This window comes from Struthio camelus, chromosome 3 (assembly GCF_040807025.1).
Source record: "Struthio camelus isolate bStrCam1 chromosome 3, bStrCam1.hap1, whole genome shotgun sequence".
Taxonomy (NCBI): domain Eukaryota; kingdom Metazoa; phylum Chordata; class Aves; order Struthioniformes; family Struthionidae; genus Struthio; species Struthio camelus.
This window is the reverse complement of record NC_090944.1, coordinates 146995672-147019492: the sequence shown is the minus strand read 5'-3', so window position 1 is coordinate 147019492 and position 23821 is coordinate 146995672. Positions and strand designations below refer to the sequence as shown.

Sequence of the window (23821 nt, the reverse complement as noted above, 5' to 3'; positions counted from 1 at the left end):
AGGGACAGTCGAACTAAAGTCACGTGCACTCATTTGACCGCTTCCAAAAGCGGCGGATCGAGTCAGCAAGGGCTCTCGAGTGGGATTTCAGATCCAAGTTAAATTCCTGGCTCTTGCCACAGACTCCCTGTGGAGCAACGGACAAGTCACCTTCTCCGCACCCCGTCTCAATCCCCTCCCCTGTACAAGGGGTACCGTTCTTGCTTGTCTGTTCAAATTATAAAGCTTTCCTAGCAGGGATTATTTTTAGCATACAAGGATGAAAATCCAGCTCTGCTGGACTCTGATCTCAGCTGGGCCTTCTCCTTGGCCTTGTAATATGAAAAGCAAACAAAAGGTAAAGGCTGAGCCCAAAATACTCTGGACAGCATTCTGTTAGCAGATCAGCAGCTTACTGTTTTCTAGAAAATGCCGTTCGTCTAAAGCTAGAGCCAAGCAACAATCTGAAGCATTAAAACGGATCGCCAGCATCCAAATTCATTTGCTGGTGACCAGTGAGCTGCAAATGGACAAATTTCAAATCAAATTCAGATATTTCACTGTCACCAAGTGATGACACAGGCATTTCTCAGAAAAGCGCAAGTTGAAATAATTCCTAACTGCTCTCTCAGACCTAGAGCAGCAGGAAAAGCACTGGAAGTCCCATCCAAGAAGGCATAACCAAGCCGTTCCTCTCAATCTTTGGAGAGAGGCTGCAAGTGCCAGAGATGCTACTGATGGCTACTGGGAAAAAGCTTGCCAGCTCCATGTTTTGAGAAATTCATGTTTGCTGCTATCAGAAATGTGGCTCCAAAACTGCTAGACAGCAAGGCCTCAGATCATGTATACATACATAGTCAAGAAGAAACAGGATAGAGTGAAGAGAAGTTGAATAAGTTGGGAGCATATTCAAAAAAAAAAAAAGAAAGAAAAAAACCCCACACCCTCGTCACAATGAACCTTTAATCAAAGCATTTCCTCAGTGGTCATCTCAAGACAAGTCAGACCGTAGCTGAATTTCTTCCCCCTTTCAGGATCAGAGTGTTTATCAGAGGTTTCCAGGCTTACTAAGCCAGTCACAGCCACAGAACCACTGTGGGCAGCCCAAACCCCATAGTAACTAGGATAAGAAGTCCATGCTCTGAGCTTTTCTAGGCCCTCCGCATCCCAGAGGGGCAGGAACTCTTCTCTGCCCGGTTCACCAGCTTTAGCAGTGTTGCGTCTCCCTGGAATCATCAGTATTTGCATAAACAAGGACAAAGCAGCTCGCTCTTCAAGCACTCTCGAATGGCTGCCCTTAATTATCCCCTTTCTGTGACTGTTTCATTGAATCCCTTGTTTCTTGTACCACCTGGAATTGCAAACTCATGCAACAGGATAGATTTATTAGCCTCATGTATCTGATCAGGCTGGTTCCCATCCACAGTTTTCCAATATCCAAACATCTCTGACTCCAAGCACAACCACCACCTATTTCTACCACCCCGAAGATACTCTCATTTTAGTATGCCTGACCCACTGCAAACTCACTATACCAAGACTGCAGATCCAGACATCCTGCTGCTGCTCCCTCCTGAGTTTGTACTGTAATCCAGATCCACCGCTCTGTTCTTGACATTCAGCTCTACTCCACCAGGCACAACCAGCCAGATATCTGCAGCACCCAAGGACTCAGTTCTAACCTGCTAGAACTACACCATTGCAACAGTCATCTTCACTTCTCTGCAAGAAGAGATGTGCTACCGCTGTCCAAGGACAAGAATCTCTTCCTTGCTGTCTAATGCTGAGCACACAGCGGGATTCCTCAGAAACCATGCTCCAGCTGACAAGATGAAAACAAATCTGCTCATCTGCAGGATGGAAGAGAAAAAAATCAGACCCCCAAATTACTATGTGTGGAAGGGAGCACTATATCCTACAACACCCTGCACAGCCCAGCAGCTGCATGCCAGTAGAAGCATTCTCCCTTAGAGAGCAGTTTCTCCATGCTACCTACCATAATACAGACCACCAGCACAGCACTGATATACAGGCAAATGCATCTCTGCTACCAGCTATATAAGAGCACATGCCTGGCTCCAGGCTAGAGATTTTTACCTGCTGAGCTGCTCCTAAAAAAGCCCATAGCCCATTTCAGGCAAGGCAAGCTAGGTTAGCAGAAACCTGCTATTTAAACTCTGAGGTAACATGGCCAGAAGGGGTCACGTAGCACTAACCCAAGCACTTGGGCTGGCTGGTCAGTGGCGTGCTCACCTCCGGGTAGGAGCAGCAACTGCCTCTCAAAGCTAGAGCTGGATATTTAACAAACCTGAGTAAACGTGCCCAAACATTGGTTTTTCTCTCTGATCTTATTCAGTTGGACAGAAGAGAAGAGATGATAGACAGGAGAACTGATGTGGAAAGCCACAGACTGCAACAACTACCAAAACGGTGAGGCTTTTGTCTGTTCTCCAAAGCCTGTTTGCAACTCATAAATCAGAGCACCACACTTGTAAAAATAAACTGCTTTTTGAATGTGATCAGTATTTGCACACTGAAGAATCAATCCTTGTTTGAGGCCTTCACGAAACTCTGCTCTCCTCCCCCCCACCCAACCTTTTAAACCAAGTCTCTGGTTTCACACAACCACCAACCACCCTTGGATTTTATATTGGTGATGACTTGCCCTACCATACCAGCTTGTCTGTACTGATCTTTGTTCCACTAAGGCTTTATTCAAGGCCCTGCTACAAGGGAAGTCATTACATTAACTAGAAAAAAGATATTTTTGTCCTTCCCTATGAGCAGATTGCTCACATAGGCAGCTGTTTAAGGCTACACGTTTCTCTTATATATCAACATACAACCAATCACCAGGTAAGAAACTGGGTATGCAGGTTTCCAGCACTTCCTTACAACTCAGTCCAAGGGCCACTCTAGTGCTAATATTTATAAACAGCTGTCCAAGCCTGCCACCCACTGGTCGCTAGGAGAGTGATTTGCGCTCTGTTACCAGCATTTTCCCCAGTTTGACTCATTTCAGACATTGAAGCTGATCACAATGCACCCTGCTGACATATCTGATGCAAAACAGCTTCCTTCAATGCAACAACTCTTGGCAGACTGCTTTATAGCTACAGGCTTTTGCAGTCATTATGAATTAACTACAACATCAGTATAAAGCTATAGTTACACCCACTGAAACTATGCAGAAGATGCTTAAAATCTGATGAAATTAATGCTTTAAGTCAAGACTTTAGAGTACAAACCAACTTAGAGCCAACCATCTCTGCAAAAAGCTCCAAAAGAGCCAAACACTTTTTTGCCTAAAGTTTCAAGCACCTAGCTACTGGTAGTATGTGAAGTCGAGAACAGCCTAAAACGCTCCTGGAGTCAGCATTCAAAATGCCATTTCTCACGTTGATACTATCCGCAGCCTTTTTTCTAAAAGTAAGCCTGTAGCAAAAGTTGAAGTAGTTTAGGATAACCACATGTGCCAGTGACCCACTGTAAACGCGGCATTTTACTGTAAATGCAGCAAAAACAGGAGAATGCTACCTCCCCTACTCCATATGTACAAGGGCATGAAACAACCACGGCTTTCCTGGGCCACTGCTGGCCACCAGAGCCCAGAATACTCAGTCTGCTCTTCTGCAGAATGAAGCAGCCAGCAGCAAGGGCAAGAGGCAGAAAACATTTTTAGGAAATGCCAAAGCTCCACTAGCATGAAAGCTTCTAGCTCAAGACCACCAACTGCCCAAGGACAAGCAGCTAGAAGAGTTTACATGACATGTGCTTGTCATGAGTGATAGCAGTGCTACATACCAGCCCTGTTCTATATATGGGCCAGATAACCGCAAGCAATATGCTTATACGGCTGCTGCTGAAGTGATATTCAGGCAGAAGTTGAGCATGAACTCCAGAAACCAGATCACCCACTGCTTGCTATTGTTTCTGTCAAAGGAAGTTAAAAGGTGACAGAGCGAGGCATTTTTGAGCTGGACTGTGCAGCTCTCAGCAGCCACACCATCCTGCAGCAGAGTTTCTAGGGGTTTCAAAGCAGAAAAGCATTGAGAGTCATGGAAAAAGTAAACCCCTTAACAACTCTTAGATACTGCCTTTGAGCTGCTCATTCTTAGAGCTTCTGCAGCTGAGGCTGCACAGCCACACAGCCTCCTTTAAGCAGACAAGGGACTGGTACAAGGCTTAGATACTCTTCTTCCTCTACAAAAAGCAGCCTTTAGAAGGGTACAGCCAACTGAGCTAGATTCACACATGCCAGAAATTGGCCAGACTGTAGAAAGATGACATTGGAGCTTTCAAGTCAAGTTGCCTGAACTATGGCAGTTGGCCACACTAAACTTAAAAACGAGGTTGAGCTTAAATTGAAGACAGACAAGAGCTACACTCCAAGGCTTGAAGTTTAAACAGTCACTGGTTGCTAGTAGAAGGTGTTAAGATTGACAAAAATAAGTAGGAAGCTTTGTAAACCAGTCTGAAACAGCCTAACCCCTTTAAACATCTCCATTTAACATTTCAGAAAGCTTTAGTTTTCCTGGTGTGTAACATATCACAGAATCACAGAATCGTTTAGGTTGGAAGGGACCTCTGGAGAGCATCTAGTCCAACCTCCCTGCTCAAGCAGGGTCACCTAGAGCAGATTGCCCAGGATCACATCCAGACGGCTTTTGAATATCTCCAGCAAAGGAGACTCCACTACCTCTCTGGGCAACCTGTGCCAATGCTCTGTCACCCTCACAGTCAAGAAGTTTTTTCTCAGGTTCAGATGGAACTTCCCGTGGTTCAGTTTGTGCCCATTGCCTCTTGTCCTGTTGCTGGGCACCACGGAGAAGAGGCTGGCCTCATCCTCTTGACACTCCCCCTTCAGATACTTGTACACGTTGATGAGATCCCCTCTCAATCTTCTCTTCTCCAGGCTGAACAGGCCCAGCTCTTGCAGTCTTTCTTCAGAGGAGAGGTGCTCCAGCCCTCTAATCATCTTGGTAGCCCTCCGCTGGACTCTCTCCAGGAGTGCCATGTCTCTCTTGGACTGGGGAGCCCAGAACTGGACACAGGACTCCAGGGGAGGCCTCCCCAGGGCTGAGGAGAGGGGCAGGATCACCTCCCTCCACCTGCTGGCAACACTCTGCCTCATGCACCCCAGGAGACCATTGGCCTTCTTGGCCACAAGGGCACACTGCTGGCTCATGCTTAACTTGTTGTCCACCAGCACGCCCAGGTCCTTCTCGGCAGAGCTGCTTTCCAGCAGGTCAACCCCCAGCCTGTACTGGTGCATGGGATTATTCCTGCCTAGGTGCAGGACCTTGCACTTGCCTTTGTTGAACTTCAGGAGGTTCCTCTCCGCCCACCTCTCCAGCCTGTCCAGGTCCCTCTGAATGGCAGCACAGTCTTCTGGTGTGTCAGCCTCTCCCCCCAGTTTAGTATCATCAGCAAACTTGCTGAGGGTGCACTCTGTCCCTTCCTCCAGGTCATTGATGAATATATAGCAAAAAACAGCTTAGGACAGCTGCTCAGCAACAGCAGCATGTGCTGATTCCCCCATATTTCATATCAACACCCATTCTAAGAGCAATCCTATTGAGTCAGATAGGCATCATGTTCACAGTGAAGAGCCCCAGGTGATGAGTAATTTGTGATAATTCTGTGCCTGAAGCCTCAGTTCATCTTACATCCCACACAAAGTCTTGATAGAGCAACAGCCTGTAGTATCAGACATCTTTATTTGCTGTATTGCCCAAGTGTACAAATACTGAATGTACTCATAGAAATTCAAAATATACTGTAGTAGAAATCTGTCTGAAGTGGAATGTTAAGATACTTACTTTATAAAATTACTAGATTTATACAAGCCTTTCCCACTTGCAAGTTTCAAATATATCAGGGCTATGAAGAGACAGATTGCTTTATGACCCTTCAAAAGGGGAGTTCTCAGAAAATGCCTTCTACTAGATGAAGAGTCAGTCAACAGCAAAATGATTTCTTACATTTGACTCCTTTTGAGTTGTCAGCCAAACAGGATGTTAGCTACATCCAGACAATTCATATGCAATTCAGCTATCATATGCAATTCAGCTATCATTTATATCAAGAAAGTCAATACATCACTATCAACATGGTTAAGTATTAGTCAAACAGGATCTCAGTGACAATATTTATTTTAAGCTAATGAAATTAAGCCAATAAGTTTCCCCTGGCCATTGAGTGCAATTGATGCTTTTTTTCACATTCTCAGAATAAGGCGTCTTAGTTCTTGAACAAGTCAATACAGCTTTGCAGGAGAGACACATTGTTCTGGAAAGGAAGAGAATTAATTTCAGATGAGTATGACAGATGATCTAACCCCTGCCTTCCACAAAAGGAACAAGGTTTCAAAATAGCAGGCCCATCCCAGGATTTTGTAGCTTGTGGCAGTGACAGTATTAAAGTTGTTGTACTCCACAGGCAAGCATTCAAGCAATAAGTATCAAAAGCAGCTCATACAGTTTCTCATCTGCCCCTCACACAGGCCTAACTGACTTTGTGGGAAGGAAGAGGCGAAAAGACAAGAATATTTTTAAGTAGGCCACAAACTGAGTCGTGTTGTCAAAGCCTTTAGGCCACGTTCAAGCCTTGCGCTGAAGTAGCTACCTGTAATGAAGTCCTGGGAGATCACAGCTCCTAAAGTGGAAAACTAGCCTTTCCTTCTCCTAGGAAGCAGCTGAGCAGAGCTCAAGCCTCAGACATGAACCTGTTAGCTGCCAGTCCCTGCACTATGGCTGAATAACTGCATCTAATGCAAGTGGCACAAGTACAAGCACCTGTTTCCCATCCCACTCCATCTGAAAGCAATCAGTCTTTCAGCCCTGAGATATACAAGCACCTAGATTCAGAAGCTTTCCCTTTCCATAGGTACATACTAGGCAAGCAATTTATTCAAGAGACCTGGAGGCCTCTGCAGCTGAGGGTGCTGAGTTACCCCTTCCTGAAGCTTCCTGCTTTGTTCTCTACCCTAAACTAGCAGGCCCTGTAAATGGTGCACATTTTCCTGGATTAAGCCAGCAGCATGTGATGTGATCTCCCTAATCTACTACAATCCTGCCCACTGTGCCTTGGCTGAAGCCTCACAATAGACCTATAAACCAATATCTCCCCCGGCTGCCCAAGGGGACCACATTGCTGATAAGCCAGGCAAGAATGGTGGACAGCTAGATCAAAAGCTGCAGGGGAACAGCACTTCTGGAGAACGTTTGAGGCAACAGTTCCCCTTCAGCATCAAAAGGGAAAACCCCACAGTTAAGGTTGCATCATGGAAAGTTAGACAAGATAATATTGTGTACTACTTGCAAAATTGATGAGACTGCGCAAGGGATTTGTAGTGCAGTAGGCTGGTGTCCTAGAATTGACAGGTTGAAAATAGTCTTTCTGTACAGAACAGGTGAAACTGTCAGCACTTGTTCTTTGTGCATACTACAGCTTTTCACTTCTTCCTTCTCTTCTCGTCTCAGCTAGAGAGCCTGGCTGTTCTATTTTATATCTTCCAGCTCTAAAGAGAATCCACCAAGTTCCACTAAGTCACACATTAGTCATTTTTCCCCTCAAGTCATGCTATGCCCGTTTATTCTAAAAAGAACACACCTTTGCATGTTTTATTTCCAGTTCTGCCATTTCAATTAGGTTTTTGCGGAAAGCTGCTATTCTCTTCTGTTTGAAGCTCATCAGTTCTGTAGGGAAGAAAGAACAGGCTGAGACAAGACAGCTGTACAAGGTAGTGATTGAAGTTTTGGTTATGTCCTTTGTGTACGTGAGTTTTGTTGTGCAGTTCTGTAATTACAGCATTTGACCAGAGAGCTTCAAAAGCTAGTCTTACCGTTTCCAGCCAGAAAGTGTATTGTATTACATGGCACTGCTATCTTGAAGAAACAGACAACTTGCTACAAAAGCCATTCTGTCTTTAGTAAAGAGGACAACTAGACTACAGAAGGAGGAGTCCATACAACCTTTGGGAGAAGTCTGAGCACTTCCAATCTGAGAACAGGAAGAGAGAAGTAGAAGTGCAGCATGAAAGTATGTCTCCTATTTTAGGCTTGCCAAATACATTCAAGAACCAGTGTTTGAAACCTAGTATTAGGCATTCAGCTTTACTGGGACAGAGAAAAAAGCCTGCTTGCACAGTTCTACTTGAGAAGATTAGAAGATCATGTACCTACCTTCAGGTGGAGGCCAAGAACAAGAGCTCAGGCCAGAAAGCAAGTAATAGGGGCTTATGCTCAAGGTTGATCTAGTGCTGATGTTTGTGCTTCAGACTGAAGCAGTTATGCCTGCCATGTGCATGCAACTATACTCTGTCCCCGGTATTCTGTCCCAACTGCTCACTTCAGATGAGTGTTTAGAAGGCTGTAGCAGTTTAAAGTCAGATGGAGGCCAGGACTGCATTAAAGTCTCCCTTCCACAGAGGTATCAACTTTACCTTGTTTTGCCGATTCTGAAATCTTTTCAAACTTCTGGCAACAATCCTGTTGATGTGCCTCAGCCAGCCTGACATCCTTGCTTTTTAGTCTGGCTTTATCCAGAGCTTTGTTTGAGTTCTCATAGTCAACAAGAGCCCTTGTACGTCTGTACAGAAGATCCTGCAAGTAGAGAGAAAAATGCATCATACAGCCTGCAGAAGGACTACTTTTCAAATTGAGGTTACAACTACTTTAGCAGGAGAAGGCTTCACTTTTTTTCAGCATCAGATATTGCTTCTTCCAAAAAGCTTTTATAACTTGTCATACTTTTAATGCATCAACAGGAGCCTCTGCCAGTGCAGTATCAGGTGTTTATGACAGTCACTTGTACTTTCGGTCAAGAAGATACATATTAGGGCTACTGTAGGCATCACTTCTTCCCTTAGGATAGCTTCATCCTGCTCTAAGGAAGGCCTCTTCACTAAGGAGCAACAGAGTTTTCCAAATTTCCTCAGAATCAGAGTTTGCTTTGAGTAAGGGATACATTCCTATTCCCTGAAGATCTGGCAATTTGACTGATGCCCTATATTAACACTGACATGAGAAGCAGTTCAGATGTCAGTGCTGATGCCTTTTAATGTAGGGGCAGTCTGATCTTGATACCTAAACAGCTATACAGCATGTTCCAGGGTACGCATTAGAGACACTACACTGGATGGAAAGGACCGTCAGATCATACCATACCATTTCTCATGGTCATCCCTTTGCCAAGTATTGATTAGAGAAAGAGTTGCTCAAAAGTTTTGCAGTCCCATCACATATCAAGCCCTGTTGGAAATACAACCACCTTCATATGTTACTGCAAACCCATGCTAAAGGGTATACAGTAGCTCGGATGGCTAATTAAAAATCCTGAAGTAAATCCATAGCTTTATTACGAGTCTGAGCATTCAAGCAGGGTAAGGGTTAGGACACTGCTGGAAGCCTCAAACTCAGGTGGCTGTAACTTAAGGGAAAAAATCTAATGATACTTCCTCCCCCTTCCCTCTCCATGTGCTAAATGCAAACTGCTCAGATAGAGAATGGCTTTTTCAGAGCTAAGTGGACTGGATTGCAGCTGGCCAACATATACCTTTCCATATTCTGCCATGGCTCATGAGTGCCAAGTTTCTCTGAAAGGAGAATAATCCCTGTTCTTGCCTTCTTAAAGAATAGACTGCTGTAGCTAATTATGATACCCATAACAAGCTTCAAAAGGAAAATAACTCTCACCTTAGCAGCTTCTATATTGAGCATGTAGTATCTCAACAGTTCAGAGAGCTTTAAGTCTTCATCAGATGAAACTCTGCTCTCTACCTTCTGCAGGAGAGATTAGATAGCAGGCATGTAACAGGAGACAGTAAGACCCAGGTCTTTTGTTTTGTTTTTGTTTTAAGTTTTTCCTTACCCTGAGTTTCTCAAAGAGCTCAGCAACTTTCAACAAGTACCTAGAAAAAGCACACAGATTTTAGGTATTTCCCGAGCATGATGAACCCCAGGTTCAACCAGCAGGAAGCCAAAAAGCTGAAACTTGCAGTTTGTTCTTGCATACAGATCCAGACAAGGGCTTACAAAGAACTTTTGTCAAGGTCTTTGTCTAGAACCCAGGTTTAATGTAAGAGGTGCTGGATTCCAGGCCAGACTGGTAGAGCTGAGCAACTAGACATCATTTAAAGTAAAATCCTCTTACCTCTGGAACATAATGGTCTTGCAAAGAATCTCCCACCACTACTCCCCTCCAAGAAGGGTAAGCCATCTTGTTTATTCAGCAGTAAACTGGGTACACAAGGCCTCAGTAACTTGACAGCAAAATTTAGAGGCAGAATAATCTACCTCAGAACAGGTGACTAGGTTTCCACAGGTTGAAAAACCTACTAGCCCAGAAGATAACACATACCCGATTTAAGCTGCACATAGACTTATTTAGCAGCACATTAGAAAAGATGCATAACCCCTTTCCCCAATATTCATTTGGCATTTATAACCTGAATACAGTCTGGTGGGGGTCTATTTAGAAGAAGCTCTGATCAGTAATACAGTTCAGCTCAGGAGTTCTTGCCAGTTGTGCCCTAGAGACCAACTAGTTAAGAGTCAAAAACAAGTCAATAGTTTTATTAGGCCTGCCACATCAGAGGAAAGAGTGCTTCAACGGCACTTGGATGCAATTAAAGAAATTAAAACCAGCTCTAACTCAATCCCCTGAATTTTACAGGAGGAACTTAACCTACCCAGACTCAAGATAGGCTTATAAACAGTTAGTAGAATTGCTTACTTTTTAATAACTGTAGGCTCTTCTAATGCCAGACTGTTCAAACAAGCTGAAGCATAAATATAGTCATCTGCAACATCTGCAAGAAGACGACAAGATTTTCAGGCTACAGAAGACACCAACAAAACCAACAAGGTCTTCAGAAAGGTCTTTGAAAAGATTCACTTTTATGAGATCTTGTCATCTTGTCTGCTTTTGCACATGCATCCTTGATTCTGTTGTAGTAGTTTACAAGAAAAGTCTTCTCTTGCTCAAAGAAGTCCTCTACTTCCTGAAAGAGAGTATGATCTGTTAGGTCAGTTAAATTACTGCAGAATATAGGCTCTTCTTTATTTAGGAAACAGTCCAAAGATACAACCATAGCCACTTGAGTATAGCACCTGTCAAATTTCTACTGAAGAGCAGAGTTTGAGACACCGACAAGTTTCAAGCCACTTAGTAAGTTTCTTCTTCACAAAGAAGAGGGATTTGATGCCCATCTATTCAATGCTGCAGGGTCAGTCTATAAAGCAGCCAGCAAGTTGATATTAGAGAGCCTTTGGGGCTATGTACTGCTAGAACTTTATTTCTCAGGCCTGTTGCAGCATGGGGGCTAAGCAGTAAACAGTTCACAAGCTTGTTTCACATCCACACCAAAGACTGTATGTACTGTAATGCTGTAGGACCCCTAGTCTATTAGAACGAGCTACCATGGCAGAGTAGAAGAGCTGAAGCTAGACTAGAGGCAGGAGCCTTTGGTCCCATGATTTTATCTAGTGCAAGCAGAAACCCATAAATCATGTTTGCTCAGAGCTCTGAAGCAGACAGAAGCCATGAGCACATTTGTGGAAAAGTTTACCTTCCCTCCTCACCAGTATCATTGTCAAGGCAACTCTTGGGTGTCCAGCAGAAACTCTGAACACACACTAGAACTTTAAGTCTGTAGCTTCCATGTCTCTGGTTTCAGAGAGGTCAAGATTAATATAAGCTACTCCACCCAGCTTGGAGAAGCAGTAATAAGGAAGGTTGCATTAATTATTCAGACAGCCTCACGCACATCAAGCCTCCAGCAGATATAGCTAACCTCTCAAAAGCAAGAGGCAGTCAGAATTAGGGTGAACAAGTCAATCAACAACCTCACCTTGACTCCAGAGAAGAGGACTTCATCAGCACTCTTTACCACACTTTTTAAAAAGCCACCAAACACCTCTTTGGTGTTTTTCCTCCGAACACTTAGCTAGAACAGAGAAATAGACACAGCTTTAAAGTCACTGGGGGGGGGGGGAGTGGGAGCGGGTACTGTAACATTTGCAGTGTAGTGTCATTTATACATAGCGAGTGACAGTAGCAGCCTGATTAGGGTAGGGGTACCACGGAGAACTTGCCAAGTTGTACAAAAGATAGCTCTTGTAGTGTAACAAATGGTTTTACTGGAGGTCCAACTGTTCTGTGCTAGAGATGTCTTTTCTATTTCCAGAAACAGTTCCATTTCTCCTGATGCATTTTGGATCAACATCCACCACAGGGTGTGGCACAAGAAAAATCTAGTATCCACTTCGATACACCTCCATTCTTTCACGTTAATGACTGTGCAACAGACAGCACAGCTATATCTGAACCATACTTGTTCCTAACATCTCAGGACACAGGAAGCTGGCTTCTTCACTTTCCTAGAGCATTAAGACATGCTACGAGACTCATAGCAAAGCTTTCAAGATAAGCTTTCATCCCTTCATCATCTCACAAGCACTGGCAATATCTACCTACTGACACTGCATGTAGATTTACATAAACATCCTAACTGCGCACAGAAGAGTGACAGCACTCCTAAACACCTTGCCTCACTTAAGAAAAAGAATGCCTTACATCCTGGTCATACTCCAAGAAAACATGAAAATTGCGATCTTTGCTGAGCACAGGGTGAGAAGAAATCCGCTGAAGGAAGATTTCATGTGATGATACAGTCTTCTTGAAGACAGCAAGGTATTCACTGAAAGGAGAAAACAGACAGACCCCTTCTGTACTGCTTTCTTCCACGCACAAAGCGGTGAATATTTTCCCCGGATAAGTTTAAAGCAACAGTGTGCTTCTGAAATGACTAGTTGGTGATAGAAAAACTATTTCCAGCCTCTCTGGCTGGGAAGTTTTCTACTGAGAGAAACTTTCAGCAATTCCCCAATTCCAGGTTTTTACAGAAGATTGTGCAGGGACAGACACTCTTCAAAACAGCCACAAAACATCAACTAGCACCAAATTGGCTCTCCCAGGAGGCCTCTAAGTGCAGCTTTTAGCAGTAGATTCAGGTTCTACTTACGCTTCTAGCTCTTGCTTCATTTTGGCAAACTCTTCTTTTGTCATAGACACTTCACCCTCCCCTAGCTTCTGCATCTTCTCTCTGGGACCATCAAAGTCAGGCTTTGAAGGTGCTGGAGGTATCTAGCCAAAGAAATAGTTAATGATAGTTTCTAGCAATTGCAAGGTTTTCCAGTTTCTGCCAGCCTTCTCTGGAAGTAGCCCCTTCTGCCTGGTCACGTCCAGCCAGCAAGACTCTGCACCCAGAAAAATCTAGACATGTTGATGTCTAGGCACCTTATTGCCCCTCCCAGCTCCGAGGAGGGAAATCAACCCAGAGGAATAGCCTTCACTCTTCACCCCCTAGCCAGCTGTCTTCTGCAGCCCATAGAGCCTCCTGAAAAGTCCTAGCAGGAGAGAAAAGAGACTATTTAATAGAGTAGTCCACTTGCCATCTTCAGGTAGATATCAATACCAGCATGGAGTTGGGGACTCCCAGAGCCTCTAGGCTTTCTGCTAATCCTAGCCAAACTAAATGGAAAGTTAATACAGAGCCACATCACTGAAGTTGTTTGGGAACTAGGGAAACTCCATCAGCACTAAAAGAAGCACAGGGAATATCCAAATCATGAAACACTAGTAGCATTGGTAGAACAAACTTCATGTCCTTACTAGTTTCCACTCTAAATCACCATGGTATTCTTTAGAGTTGCATTTTTTCAGAAAGCACTTACAATGAGTCCCGCATACTCTTCAGTTTCAGTGAGCGTATCATGCAGCCATACAAAGTCTTCATGCTGCCTTGTAACTGAAAACTCAGGATTTTGAAAAGCTGGCAGCGTAGTCTGGAAGAGAAAATATAGAAGCCCTACTGTTTTTTAAATTAGTGCTTTTAGAGGCAGTTCTGTCCCTTTCCAAAGCAAGCTATTTTGCCGAGTAAGAGCCTCGCCTACTCCATTTTAGCTGAGCTGGCACTCATTCAAGAACTTTACTAGTAAAGAGACTATTTAAAGAAAAGACACTGTTGTAGAACAGTGTTCATGCAGATCACTGAAGTTTTATACCAGCTGATTTCCCCCTCCTCCCCATCCTCTGGTCTCTAGCTCCCGAGTAAAGCCAAACTAGCACATCAGCTACCTTGTCTCCATTTAGGAGACCGTTCAAGTCAGGAAATCCAGTTCTGCACATATACCCTCAGGCCACCTTTAAGTAGAATAGCTCCATCTAATTAGAGTTAGATTCAGGTTGATCTTTGCAGGTATATGTAACAGACAAACATGTTACATAAGTAATCTGTATATAAACACTGTTTTCTACCCCACAATCTTACCTTGGTGTGCACAGTGAACTTCACTCTGTCCTTTTCACTCAGGGCATCTGGTATATCAATTTGGAGAGAAGGATCAACATTCAGGTCTACAGATACAGACCTCAGCTGCAACAGAATTCGCAGTACAAGCCTTAGTCAGACATCAAGTAGGTTTAGTCAAACTAGACTGATCACCAGCTATGCCAATGAGAATCACATTGCCCTAGACTGACGCCTCCAGGAACAGCACGTATGGAAAATTATGACAGCCTTAACCCTACCTGCATGCCACTGCTACAAGCCTTCCCTTCCAAACACAAGGGAAAATGCTTGTTGGCTTAAAGACTGAAGAGCCAATATTTAGATATCATACTAAAGGTATTTGTAAAGCCTTTCTAGAGGGTAGCCTCCCTTTCTACCAGCCTTTCAGCTTGTAGACTTGGAGCACACCAAGCCAGAGCCTAGGGTGCCATTTTGAAGAAGTTAACAACCCTAATAGTTTTCTCTTCATTATCCTTTGCCTCTACAAGATGTTGAGGAACAGCTCTTAAAAAAAAAGTCTTGCAATACAAGAGTCCTCATCCTTAGGCCAGAGAGCTGCGTTTGAACCAAATGAGCTTAAAGTTTTTATCTACTATAGGCAAAAGCCTGGTGCCTCCCCTCAAGCCCAGCTCAGTCACCACTGCCATTCTGACCTCCCAGCACTGCTGTACATGAAGCTAAGCCCCCCCATGTCATTTCCAGTAATGTTTGACAACTGCAAAGGCTATATTCTTTCTGATCTTGACAAAATGTGACAATTTCATGAATCTTCTCTTTAGCCTTAGGCTTCTTCAGGCTTTTTAAGGAGAAAAATCAAATTATCTGCCAAAACAGCACCAAGAATCCAAGTACACTCTGGCACCAACACTGCAAATGTTAATCTTATTTTCAGATTATCAGGCATAGTGTTACTCACTGCTGCTAGAAAACTCATTTTTCTTTAAAGAAAGCCCCAGTAAACTGAAGTAGAGATCAGTTGCTGCCTGTCAGGCACATGGACTAGCCTCAACAACATCCGAGCTCTGCTTTACAAAAGCTTTAAGCTTTCTTGTAACTGCAAGTCTCACCCTCCTCCTAAATTCAGGTCTTATCTTTCCTAGACAGAGCTTTGTGTCTGGCAACATTTTAATGCTATTTGCCTCCAGAGTAGAGTAGCTAGGAGAGGTTTTTTGAGCATGCTATGTCAGGCATCCTTCACAGGAGACCCCAGAGCACTCCAGGTTCAATAAAAGCCAGACTTGCCTGTGCAGTGTTTTAGGCATCAGAGGCCTTGAGAAGAGCCAGCTTCCTTCCCCCAACATAGGGTTGTTTTTTTTTTTTTTTGGGGGGGGGGGGGGGAGAGGAGGGAAGTAGGAGGTAAAGGGTTCTTTATTTCAACAGTTTAAATCCAGAGCATAGTTTTAACTGTACTTAAACTTTTCTAGGCAGTGGAACAGCTTTCTCAGTTGAAGAGGCTGCAGTTTGTACATCTAAGCTCCTCAAGGCACAGCCCTGCAGATATTCCTTACAAAGACAGTGCTTTCAGGCTCAAAGCAAGTTAGGCCCTGGTGCTCAGTATGCCTCCCTATTCTGGAAAGCCAAAGCAGCAGCCAGGTTGAGCTCATGAACAGTAAGATTCATCACAGCTGCTAGCCCATTTCTCCCTCCAAACCATGGTTTCAGCTTCCTTTGGCAAGTGGTACTTCACAGCTTCCTGTATTCCTGAAGCATGCAAGACCCTCAGCCTGATGTGATAGGGTTCTTTGTGTGCTATGAAACCTGTTTTTTAAGAGGCCCTTACTTCAAGGCTACAGCCTAATACATCATTCTCATTTTCTACATAAGGGGGGGGGGGGGGGAAAAATCACTAGAGATCAAGGTCACAACACAGGAAGTTTGATGAAGAGCAAGTGACTGTCAGAGCTCAGCTGAATCCCAAGGCTATTCTTTAGAGATAATTACAAATACATTCCCAGGAAAGAAAGCTAAAGTCTGGGCCACAACTGATTTCATTTTACCACCCTGCAAGCACACTAGTAAACATGCTCCACTAGCCAAGAGCCTGCACCTACCACCTGCTAACCCCAACAAGAGTTACAGGAGTCAGCCCACAAGCAAACAGCACAAGAGCACACTAAGCAATCCTGCCATAACACAGATGGCTTGAAAGCCGCTTTAAGCTTCTGTAAAGCTGCATAAGAACTGTTGAGAGGCAATACTTCACCCCCAAAAAGCTTTAGAAACTCCCTCCCCCTAGTCTGGCCATCTGTGTACTGCAATCCAGATCAGGTAGACAAGTCTATCTGCAGAGGATACAGCTGTCAGGCTATCACTCATACGCCTTTTGCCAACCTGCTATCACTGACAGTGACCATTATCATCTCTGCTTAGGCTCTCATGCATAGGTGAAAGCTATCCAAGTCACTGCACCCTCCATCCTTCCAGACATGTTAAAAAGGCTTCTACCTTGCAGCATACTAGCTGTTCACTAGTTTACCACACTATAAGAAGGTTCTTACCGCTTTAGTAAAAGATATATACATATATACACACACACACTCCCCCCCACCTTTAAGCCTATGACTACAGGAAGGCTTTGGACACAGCACATTCAGCTTCCCATTCTGACTTCTACGCAACAGAAGGCTTTAATCCCATTCTGGGTACCATTTTGGCAGCAAGCAAGGATGCCAAGCTTACAGAGCATGCTCTGAAATACACTTCCCAGCAGCCCAGGCTTTGCTCAGATTTGAATGGATTTAGTGCTAAAACCACAGGGGCTTCAACCACACAGTTCCTTCCCTCCAGTCATCCCATGGGGTGGGGGGCTGGATCTTGTTATCCCCCTAAAGGCCTATGATTCTGGAAAGTCATAGGAAGCCACAGAACAAACAGCATAATGCAAAGCTACACAATTCAGAGATCACAAACACTAGCTGGGGCAGAGGCTGCCCTATCCAAACACTGAAGAGAGAGGCAGAAGGCCACCACCATTGAGACATTAATTTGAGCGCACAGCTGCCTGGCTGTTGCCAACTGCATGAAAGGTAAATTGCTCAGTGTTTTCCAGCTGCTATGGTAGCCAGATAACACTAGTATCCAAAGCAGTGAGGAAGAGACCCTTTAAGCACTAGGCAAAACATTAAGAGCCCACTATTTTGAAATTACTTATCTTCACTGTCCAAACAGAATCAGCAGAGCTAACAATACAAACTGCTGAGTCTGTGAAAAGTATGATAACCCAGAGGAAGCTGCTTCCTCTCAGCTAATCTAAGGAAAGGATTATATACAGTCAGTCCTGAAGTTGTGAGCTTTCTCATTATCTAATTGAGACAGAGAAAGTAACCTGTAATTAGATGTCAGTGTCTTCCCTCTCTATACCTAGTAGTTGTCTGCACAAGAGAAGCAGGTATGGACATAAACCGGTATTTCTTCTGTCAAATTAAATCAGTTTGAGCTTCCTGGGCATTTCTTCCCTGCCCTAGTGCCATAAACTGCAGAGGCAGCAGGGCAAGAACATGCAACCCACAGCCTCAACAATCCACAGGAATGCTACTGCAGGAGAGGCCCTGCTGGGGCAGCAAGCTCATCTATACAGAAGCAATCGGGAAGCAGCAGCCCTCAGCTGTACAGCATGAGACTGGCCCAAAACTGAGACAAGAGTCAAGAAAATCCCTGTTACAGGGGTGGAATCGCACCCCTCAAGGTAAAGGGCTCTGAGGACAGCCTCGGGTCTATGCAGAGCCATTTGCTGAAGGAATCCAACACCTCTCCAGCACCAACTCCTGCTGAGGCAAGTACAGACTATGCTTAAAGACCACTGCAGACTGAAACATTAAGCCTCTTACTGTTGGAAGACAACACAGGATTCTCACCTCTACTCTACAGGAGCCTGGTCTTCACTGACTAAGGCAAAAAGAACATAAAAGCACTGGTCTGCTCTAATCTATGAAGGCTACCATGGGCTCCTGACACCAGGCAAGAGACATCTAGGATTACACAATCATGGCAGCAAGGCTCAGACTACAAAGAGGGCATTCACATTGTCTGACTGGGGAAGGAGAGAGTGCTTTGTTTCCCTATAGAAACCGTGGGCAGAGCCTTTCCCCGCTCAGCAAGGGGCAGATGCCTCCCTCCTAACCAGCCCCAAGACACTAGCTCAGTAAACACCTAGAGCAGACTTTCTGCACCAACCCTTGATCAGCACAATCACCTGTTCCTACAACATTTAGTTTGTTATCTTCCAGGATCTTTTACTCTGCCAGTCCTTCTACACTCGTTTTATAAGCAGGAATGAGAACCAATTTGCTCACGGTCACATGAAGCCTGCACAGAGCAGAGGAATTAAACTTTCATCTCCAAGCCCCAGGCTTGTTCCTTTATCACAGCAGTCACCTGATCTAAAGAGACCTTCCAAGGAAAACGCTTTGTCTTAGTTCTCTGGCCTCCCATGCCTGGAAGCTCTTTCATACTGGAGCTGTTTCTCATGAGTGGGAGGTCATCACTTCCTCCCTGCGCTCTAAGCAGTAGGAGGGCACAAGAGAACTAAAGTTCCCCATCCTAGTTACCAGAATCCAGTCCCCATGCGGGAACATGATCAAAGCATGGCAGCTTCCTAGGCGGATTACCCCTTACTTGCAAGCTGTGCCCAAAGGTGTAGAGGATGACGATTTAGGTAGGACTCCTGAATTCCCACCCAAACTGAGCTCAGGGCCTGTACTTTCACCTCTCATCACCCTTCTCAAAAAGGGTTTAGAGGCTTCTGGTTTGCAATGACTATAGCAATGTTACAGGTGCCCTGGATGTCTTTCATTCCTAGGTTCAAATCTCCTTAGCAGCTTGCACAGGAATCCCCAGGCTCTCTTCAGGGTTCAAAAACCACACACACTTTTCCCTGTTAAGTGAAGATGCACTGTCCACCATGACACCTACTTAAACTGCCTGACCTGGAAATTAGAGCAAGACAAAGCAGAAATATCCAGAACAACAGATAGCCACCATATTGATTAGCATTTCCACCATCAGGACCAGAACACTAAGCAACATTCAAGATAGATGGTCCATTTTTTAAAAAGTGGATATTATTGTACTAATTAGGGCACTTACAATAACCACCTGACCTGAAATCCAGAGAGCTGACTGCAGTGTTACTCTGACCAATCCAGGTAGAGACAAGCTAGTGCTGTCAAACTCTACAGATGTAAGTTGGATCATCTACCTATAATCCAGTGATGATCAACTCCCCAGGCTTTAACTTGACAGGCCTCAGTTTCTGATCAGACCTTACCCAAGGCAAGCGTGTATCTTCACACATACAAGCACCCAGTGGTAGAAAATGCCCTGAGCCACAGAAGCCATTTAATTTTGTTGAGCAGCCTGCACTGCTGCTTTTAAAAGTACATTCTTAGCAGTTTTAGCATCAATTCTAGATAAAATGTGGAAGTAACATCTGGTTAACAGAAGCACCTGCCAGCACAAGCAACTGTGCATAACATCTCATTACTAGTGAAATAAGAATCCATATTTATTCTCAAAACCTGATCAATCCAGCAATCTCTTCCACATACTAGGCTCCCAGAAGGAGCAGAGACCCCTTTTACAAGGGTTTAACATTTCACAGCACATTCTGCTTGCAGTTAGCTACCTTTTAACCGACTCCCCTCTTGCTGATCACCTCTCTGCTGTCATTCAAGCAACAGCCACAAGTGAGACTTCAGCATTAATTACATCTGCCACTATCCAGCATCCATCAGCTTTCATAAAGTAGCTTTTCTAATTAAACCTGTTCTAGTGCTCTCTAGAGAACGTTTAAAGATCATGATGTTCTCTGGCAGTTGCTAGAGAGCTCTTAGCACCATAGATGCTGTATTTTTACATCCAGAAGCATGTCAGCAGCCTTTCAGAGCATCCAGCCAGCAGATACTAGTGGCATTAGTTGCTAGAACTATGTTTCAGTCATTCAGCTCAAGTAGATTAAGGGGAACTTAAGCAAGATACCAAAAATATACCTGAAAATACTCTGCATGCACACACTAATAAGCAGCCAGTACAGATGAGAAGCTCCAATATTGCAGCCTTCATGATAGACTTACTGTTAACACTCTTTAAGATTAGCTGAAATAGTCCTGAAGTACTCGGAGCTGCATATAACCAGGAAAACTGAACAGGGCTCACACACACAATCTTCATGTTGCTACTTAGGCTGTAGAAAATGCTTTTCCAAATTTGATTTTTGACTGTAGAACTGCAGTAACTTAACGGCTTAATTATTCTGCTTGAAATAAAGATTCAGAGGAAATAACAGCTCAGTTCAGTAGCACTACACTTGGCAAGCACAAATGGTATTCCTCACCAAGTGAGCAGAAGGCAGGCTTGCTAGCCAGAGCACCTGTTACCACTGGCTGTACAGTAAGCTGGGCTGGTTGCTGAGCTCTGTTGGCACAGGGGTCTCTGCATCCTTCTCCGTAGGAACCAAATAAGAGTCACACACCTCCCTGCAGTGCAAAGGGGTTGGGGGGGGGGGGGGAAACGGGGGACACTATCAGCATTCAAGAATTCTACATTCTCTTACAGACTAGAAGCCACTCACTTGCTTTGCTCCATCTGACACACAAGATGCGCACAAGACACCTCCACCTAGTCCACTGCTTCCTCAGCTCTCAAAGAGTCAAGCAACAGTTTAGACAGCGCAGGCCAATTCACCCTGCTGGGGCAATTCACATGCCAAACACAGACCACGGCAGAGCACTTTTGGCCCATGTTCCATCTGTAACATGAAGTAGGCCCAGCTAAGATGGAAACTGGGCAACAGGAGCAAAACCCTATGCCATGCTCAGTATTTACAAGAATGTTTTGTTGACCTACTGTAATAAGCCTGGAGCTGGTACTGGGAAGTCTCAGCAATACAACCTCACTAGGCTCTCTTTATCTCCACCTCTGGTGGATTTGAGAGGCTGACATAAGTCTAAGGAGTTCAGCCATCTTTATGGCAACTACAGCCCCTGGGTGGTAGGTTATGCCTATTCAATAGCTTTCACTTTGCTAGCACTTCATTGCCCTACTTGCTGCCTACAGCAGCATGCAGGAGCCATTTTCCTTGTAAAACAGAAGCAGGACTTAGTTGGCCCTCATTCCTCACGAGAGGCCTAGCAGAAGGTGTCTAGAACAAAGAACCACCGTTCACTTTTACCTGTATCAAATATATTCTCTCATGGCAGTAGTTCCGGACCAAACTTACAGAAAGTAAGGCATTTCCTATAAGTTAGTAAAATGAAAGTAGCCAGCGTTATACTAGCAAGTCCCTGCTTATGACAAGCCATGAACTTTGCATTGGAAATATCAGGGCAATTGGGACATTAGATATAATCTCGTGTCCTGCCTTCCACTGACTGTTCTAAGGAACTGGGGCTACAATGCTCATTTGAGCTAGAGCAGTTTAACTGCAGACTTGATTTTTGCAAAATACTATCACACCAGTGATGTTTTAAAAGGAACCTTGTGTAAATATACTGGTGTATCTTGGCAGTTTCACTACTTGCTTCACTTTCTGAAGTGCCTTTTCCTCCCCATGAAGAATTGAACTGTCTTTCCTACTGCACTTCAAATTCCCTTTTACCCTACCCTCCCTTCCTCTTCCTATGTATCCTGAACCTCTTCTGCTTTGCTGTCTCAGGGTCACGTTTTTTGTTTATGCTTACCAATGACTCTCACTCAAGGTTAAAACCTAACGAAGCCTCCCTCATAGGCACAAAATTTATCTACTGGCCACACACCAGTTCCATGTTGCTGTTTCCTTACCTAAACCGGAACAGACAAGATAGCAATATTCCTATCCTCCCCCAGCTGCTGGAATCTCAAGACAGCTCTACCACCTGAGACAAGCTAGTTAATCTTTGGCCATTCAGCATTAGAGTTGAAAACCACTCCAGCCCTCAGAGTGGGAACTTTTTCCTCCCTCCCCCAATATTCTCCTCTGCTAAATTAAAAAGGGCACATTAATATTTGTTGAGTTACTGATTGCTACAAGAAAGCAGATATCTTACCTTCCCCTCCACCCATCATTTGCAGGTCCTGCAAGCAGGCACAGACTTTCACTCAGCATTCTCAAGAGGCAGATACTTGAATTAATACTGCTAGTGAGTATTACAGAGCAGCAAAAGGTAAAAGCACAGGCTAGTCCACAGTTGAAAGCAGATAACCGGAAAACACAAGGCACTTTGGTTCAACAAGTTTCTGACAGTTCCAAGGGCCAAGATTACTTTTAAAAGATCCAAACTGCAGAGAAACCGAGGGAAGGAAGCTGTTTAAGAAACCACTTGAGGCAGGTGTACTTCTAGCCCTCGAGTCAGACAATCCATATCGCTCACAAGGCAGAGAAAGGCTCAGACTGAGGAAACATCACTTAAAACACCCGCAACAGCTTCAAACGCAAGTCATCTTCCCGCAAATGAGCTCTGCGCAACCGTAACACAAAACTACGCTCAGATGCAGCAGCACAAGAGTTGAAGGAGGCAGAGCACAGCTTGTTAGAGGGGTGGCTTGCCTTTTATTCGAGGTGTGTGTCAGGGGATGGGGGGGGGGTAGTTATTAAGCCAGGCAGAGGAGGCAGATTAAACGAGGCAGTTTGGCCAGTATGAGAACCGACTCCAAGCAGCCTCTTACATACACACACGCACTAACCAACGCACAAGGCTCCCATTTTAGCATTTGATTTGCATTTCCTCTGAGAGATCTTCCCCCCCCCCAAAGCCCAGACACAAGCCCCCTTGGCAACTAAGGCTTCGGGAGGCGCCACCACAGAGAAAGGGAAAAGCAAGTCGGTTGCTGCCGTGACAGCCGAAGGACACCGGGGCCAGAGCTGAAGTGAGAGCCCAGGGCCTCACCGAGGCAGGCCGGGCAACAGGGAAGGCTCACCCCGGGCAGACGAGGCACCTGGCAGCGAGCTGCGGCGCCGCCGACAACAGCGCAGCCCCCGGCCCCTCACCTTGCTCTGCGCGTCCTCCCGGAGCAAGGCCATATCGCCCAAACGCCACCGGCCAGCCGCCTGCCCACCCCGCCGCCTCGCCTCATATAAGCCCGGGGTGGAGCTACGGCCGCCGCCACCGGTACCGGCACACCCCCACCGTCCCGGCAGCCCCCGCGCCCAGCCCCGCCTCCCGCGATAGGCCGGCCTTCCCCCCCACCCCCCACCTCAGCAACCTCGAGGCAGCAGCCATCTTGGGTGAGGGCGCGGCACGGCTTTGCCCTCATCCGAGATGGTGGCGCGGTGTTGCGGTTGTTCGCTCTCTCCCTTCTCGGTCGGAGACTGCGTTGTTCCCCACGTCGTTGCTCCCGAAAGCTTCCGAAGAGCGACTCTCTGTAAATCGGAAGAAGCGCGCCCTCCCCCTCAGTGGCACCCTGGGGGAGGGGGAAGGGGGGGGCCGCAGCCGCCGAGCGGAGCGCGGTGCGTTGTGGGCATTGTAGTCCTCGCCCGGCGTGGGGGGCGGGGCCAGGGCCGGGCGCGGCGGC

The 23821-nt window shown here is 45.3% G+C and overlaps 1 protein-coding gene across 3 annotated transcripts; it reads right to left on the bottom strand.

Annotated features, from left to right (window-relative positions):
- Positions 1 to 5682: 5682 nt before the first annotated feature.
- SNX5 (sorting nexin 5) lies at positions 5683 to 23799 on the bottom strand. Of its 3 annotated transcripts, none has more exons than XM_068940801.1 (13): positions 23513 to 23799; positions 14315 to 14419; positions 13719 to 13829; positions 13007 to 13128; positions 12559 to 12682; positions 11834 to 11929; positions 10879 to 10984; positions 10717 to 10792; positions 9853 to 9892; positions 9678 to 9764; positions 8426 to 8585; positions 7594 to 7679; positions 5683 to 6270 (listed from the first exon to the last, which is right to left on the bottom strand). In XM_068940801.1, the coding sequence occupies exons 1-13, from the start codon at positions 23561 to 23563 to the stop codon at positions 6223 to 6225; spliced, it is 1212 nt and encodes a 403-aa protein (XP_068796902.1). In that variant the 5' UTR covers positions 23564 to 23799; the 3' UTR covers positions 5683 to 6222. The 3 variants fall into 3 exon arrangements, with proteins under 3 accessions (XP_068796902.1, XP_068796903.1, XP_068796904.1); XM_068940802.1 differs by having other exon boundaries at positions 23504 to 23780; XM_068940803.1 differs by lacking the exon at positions 23513 to 23799 and adding an exon at positions 23298 to 23437.
- Positions 23800 to 23821: the final 22 nt, after the last annotated feature.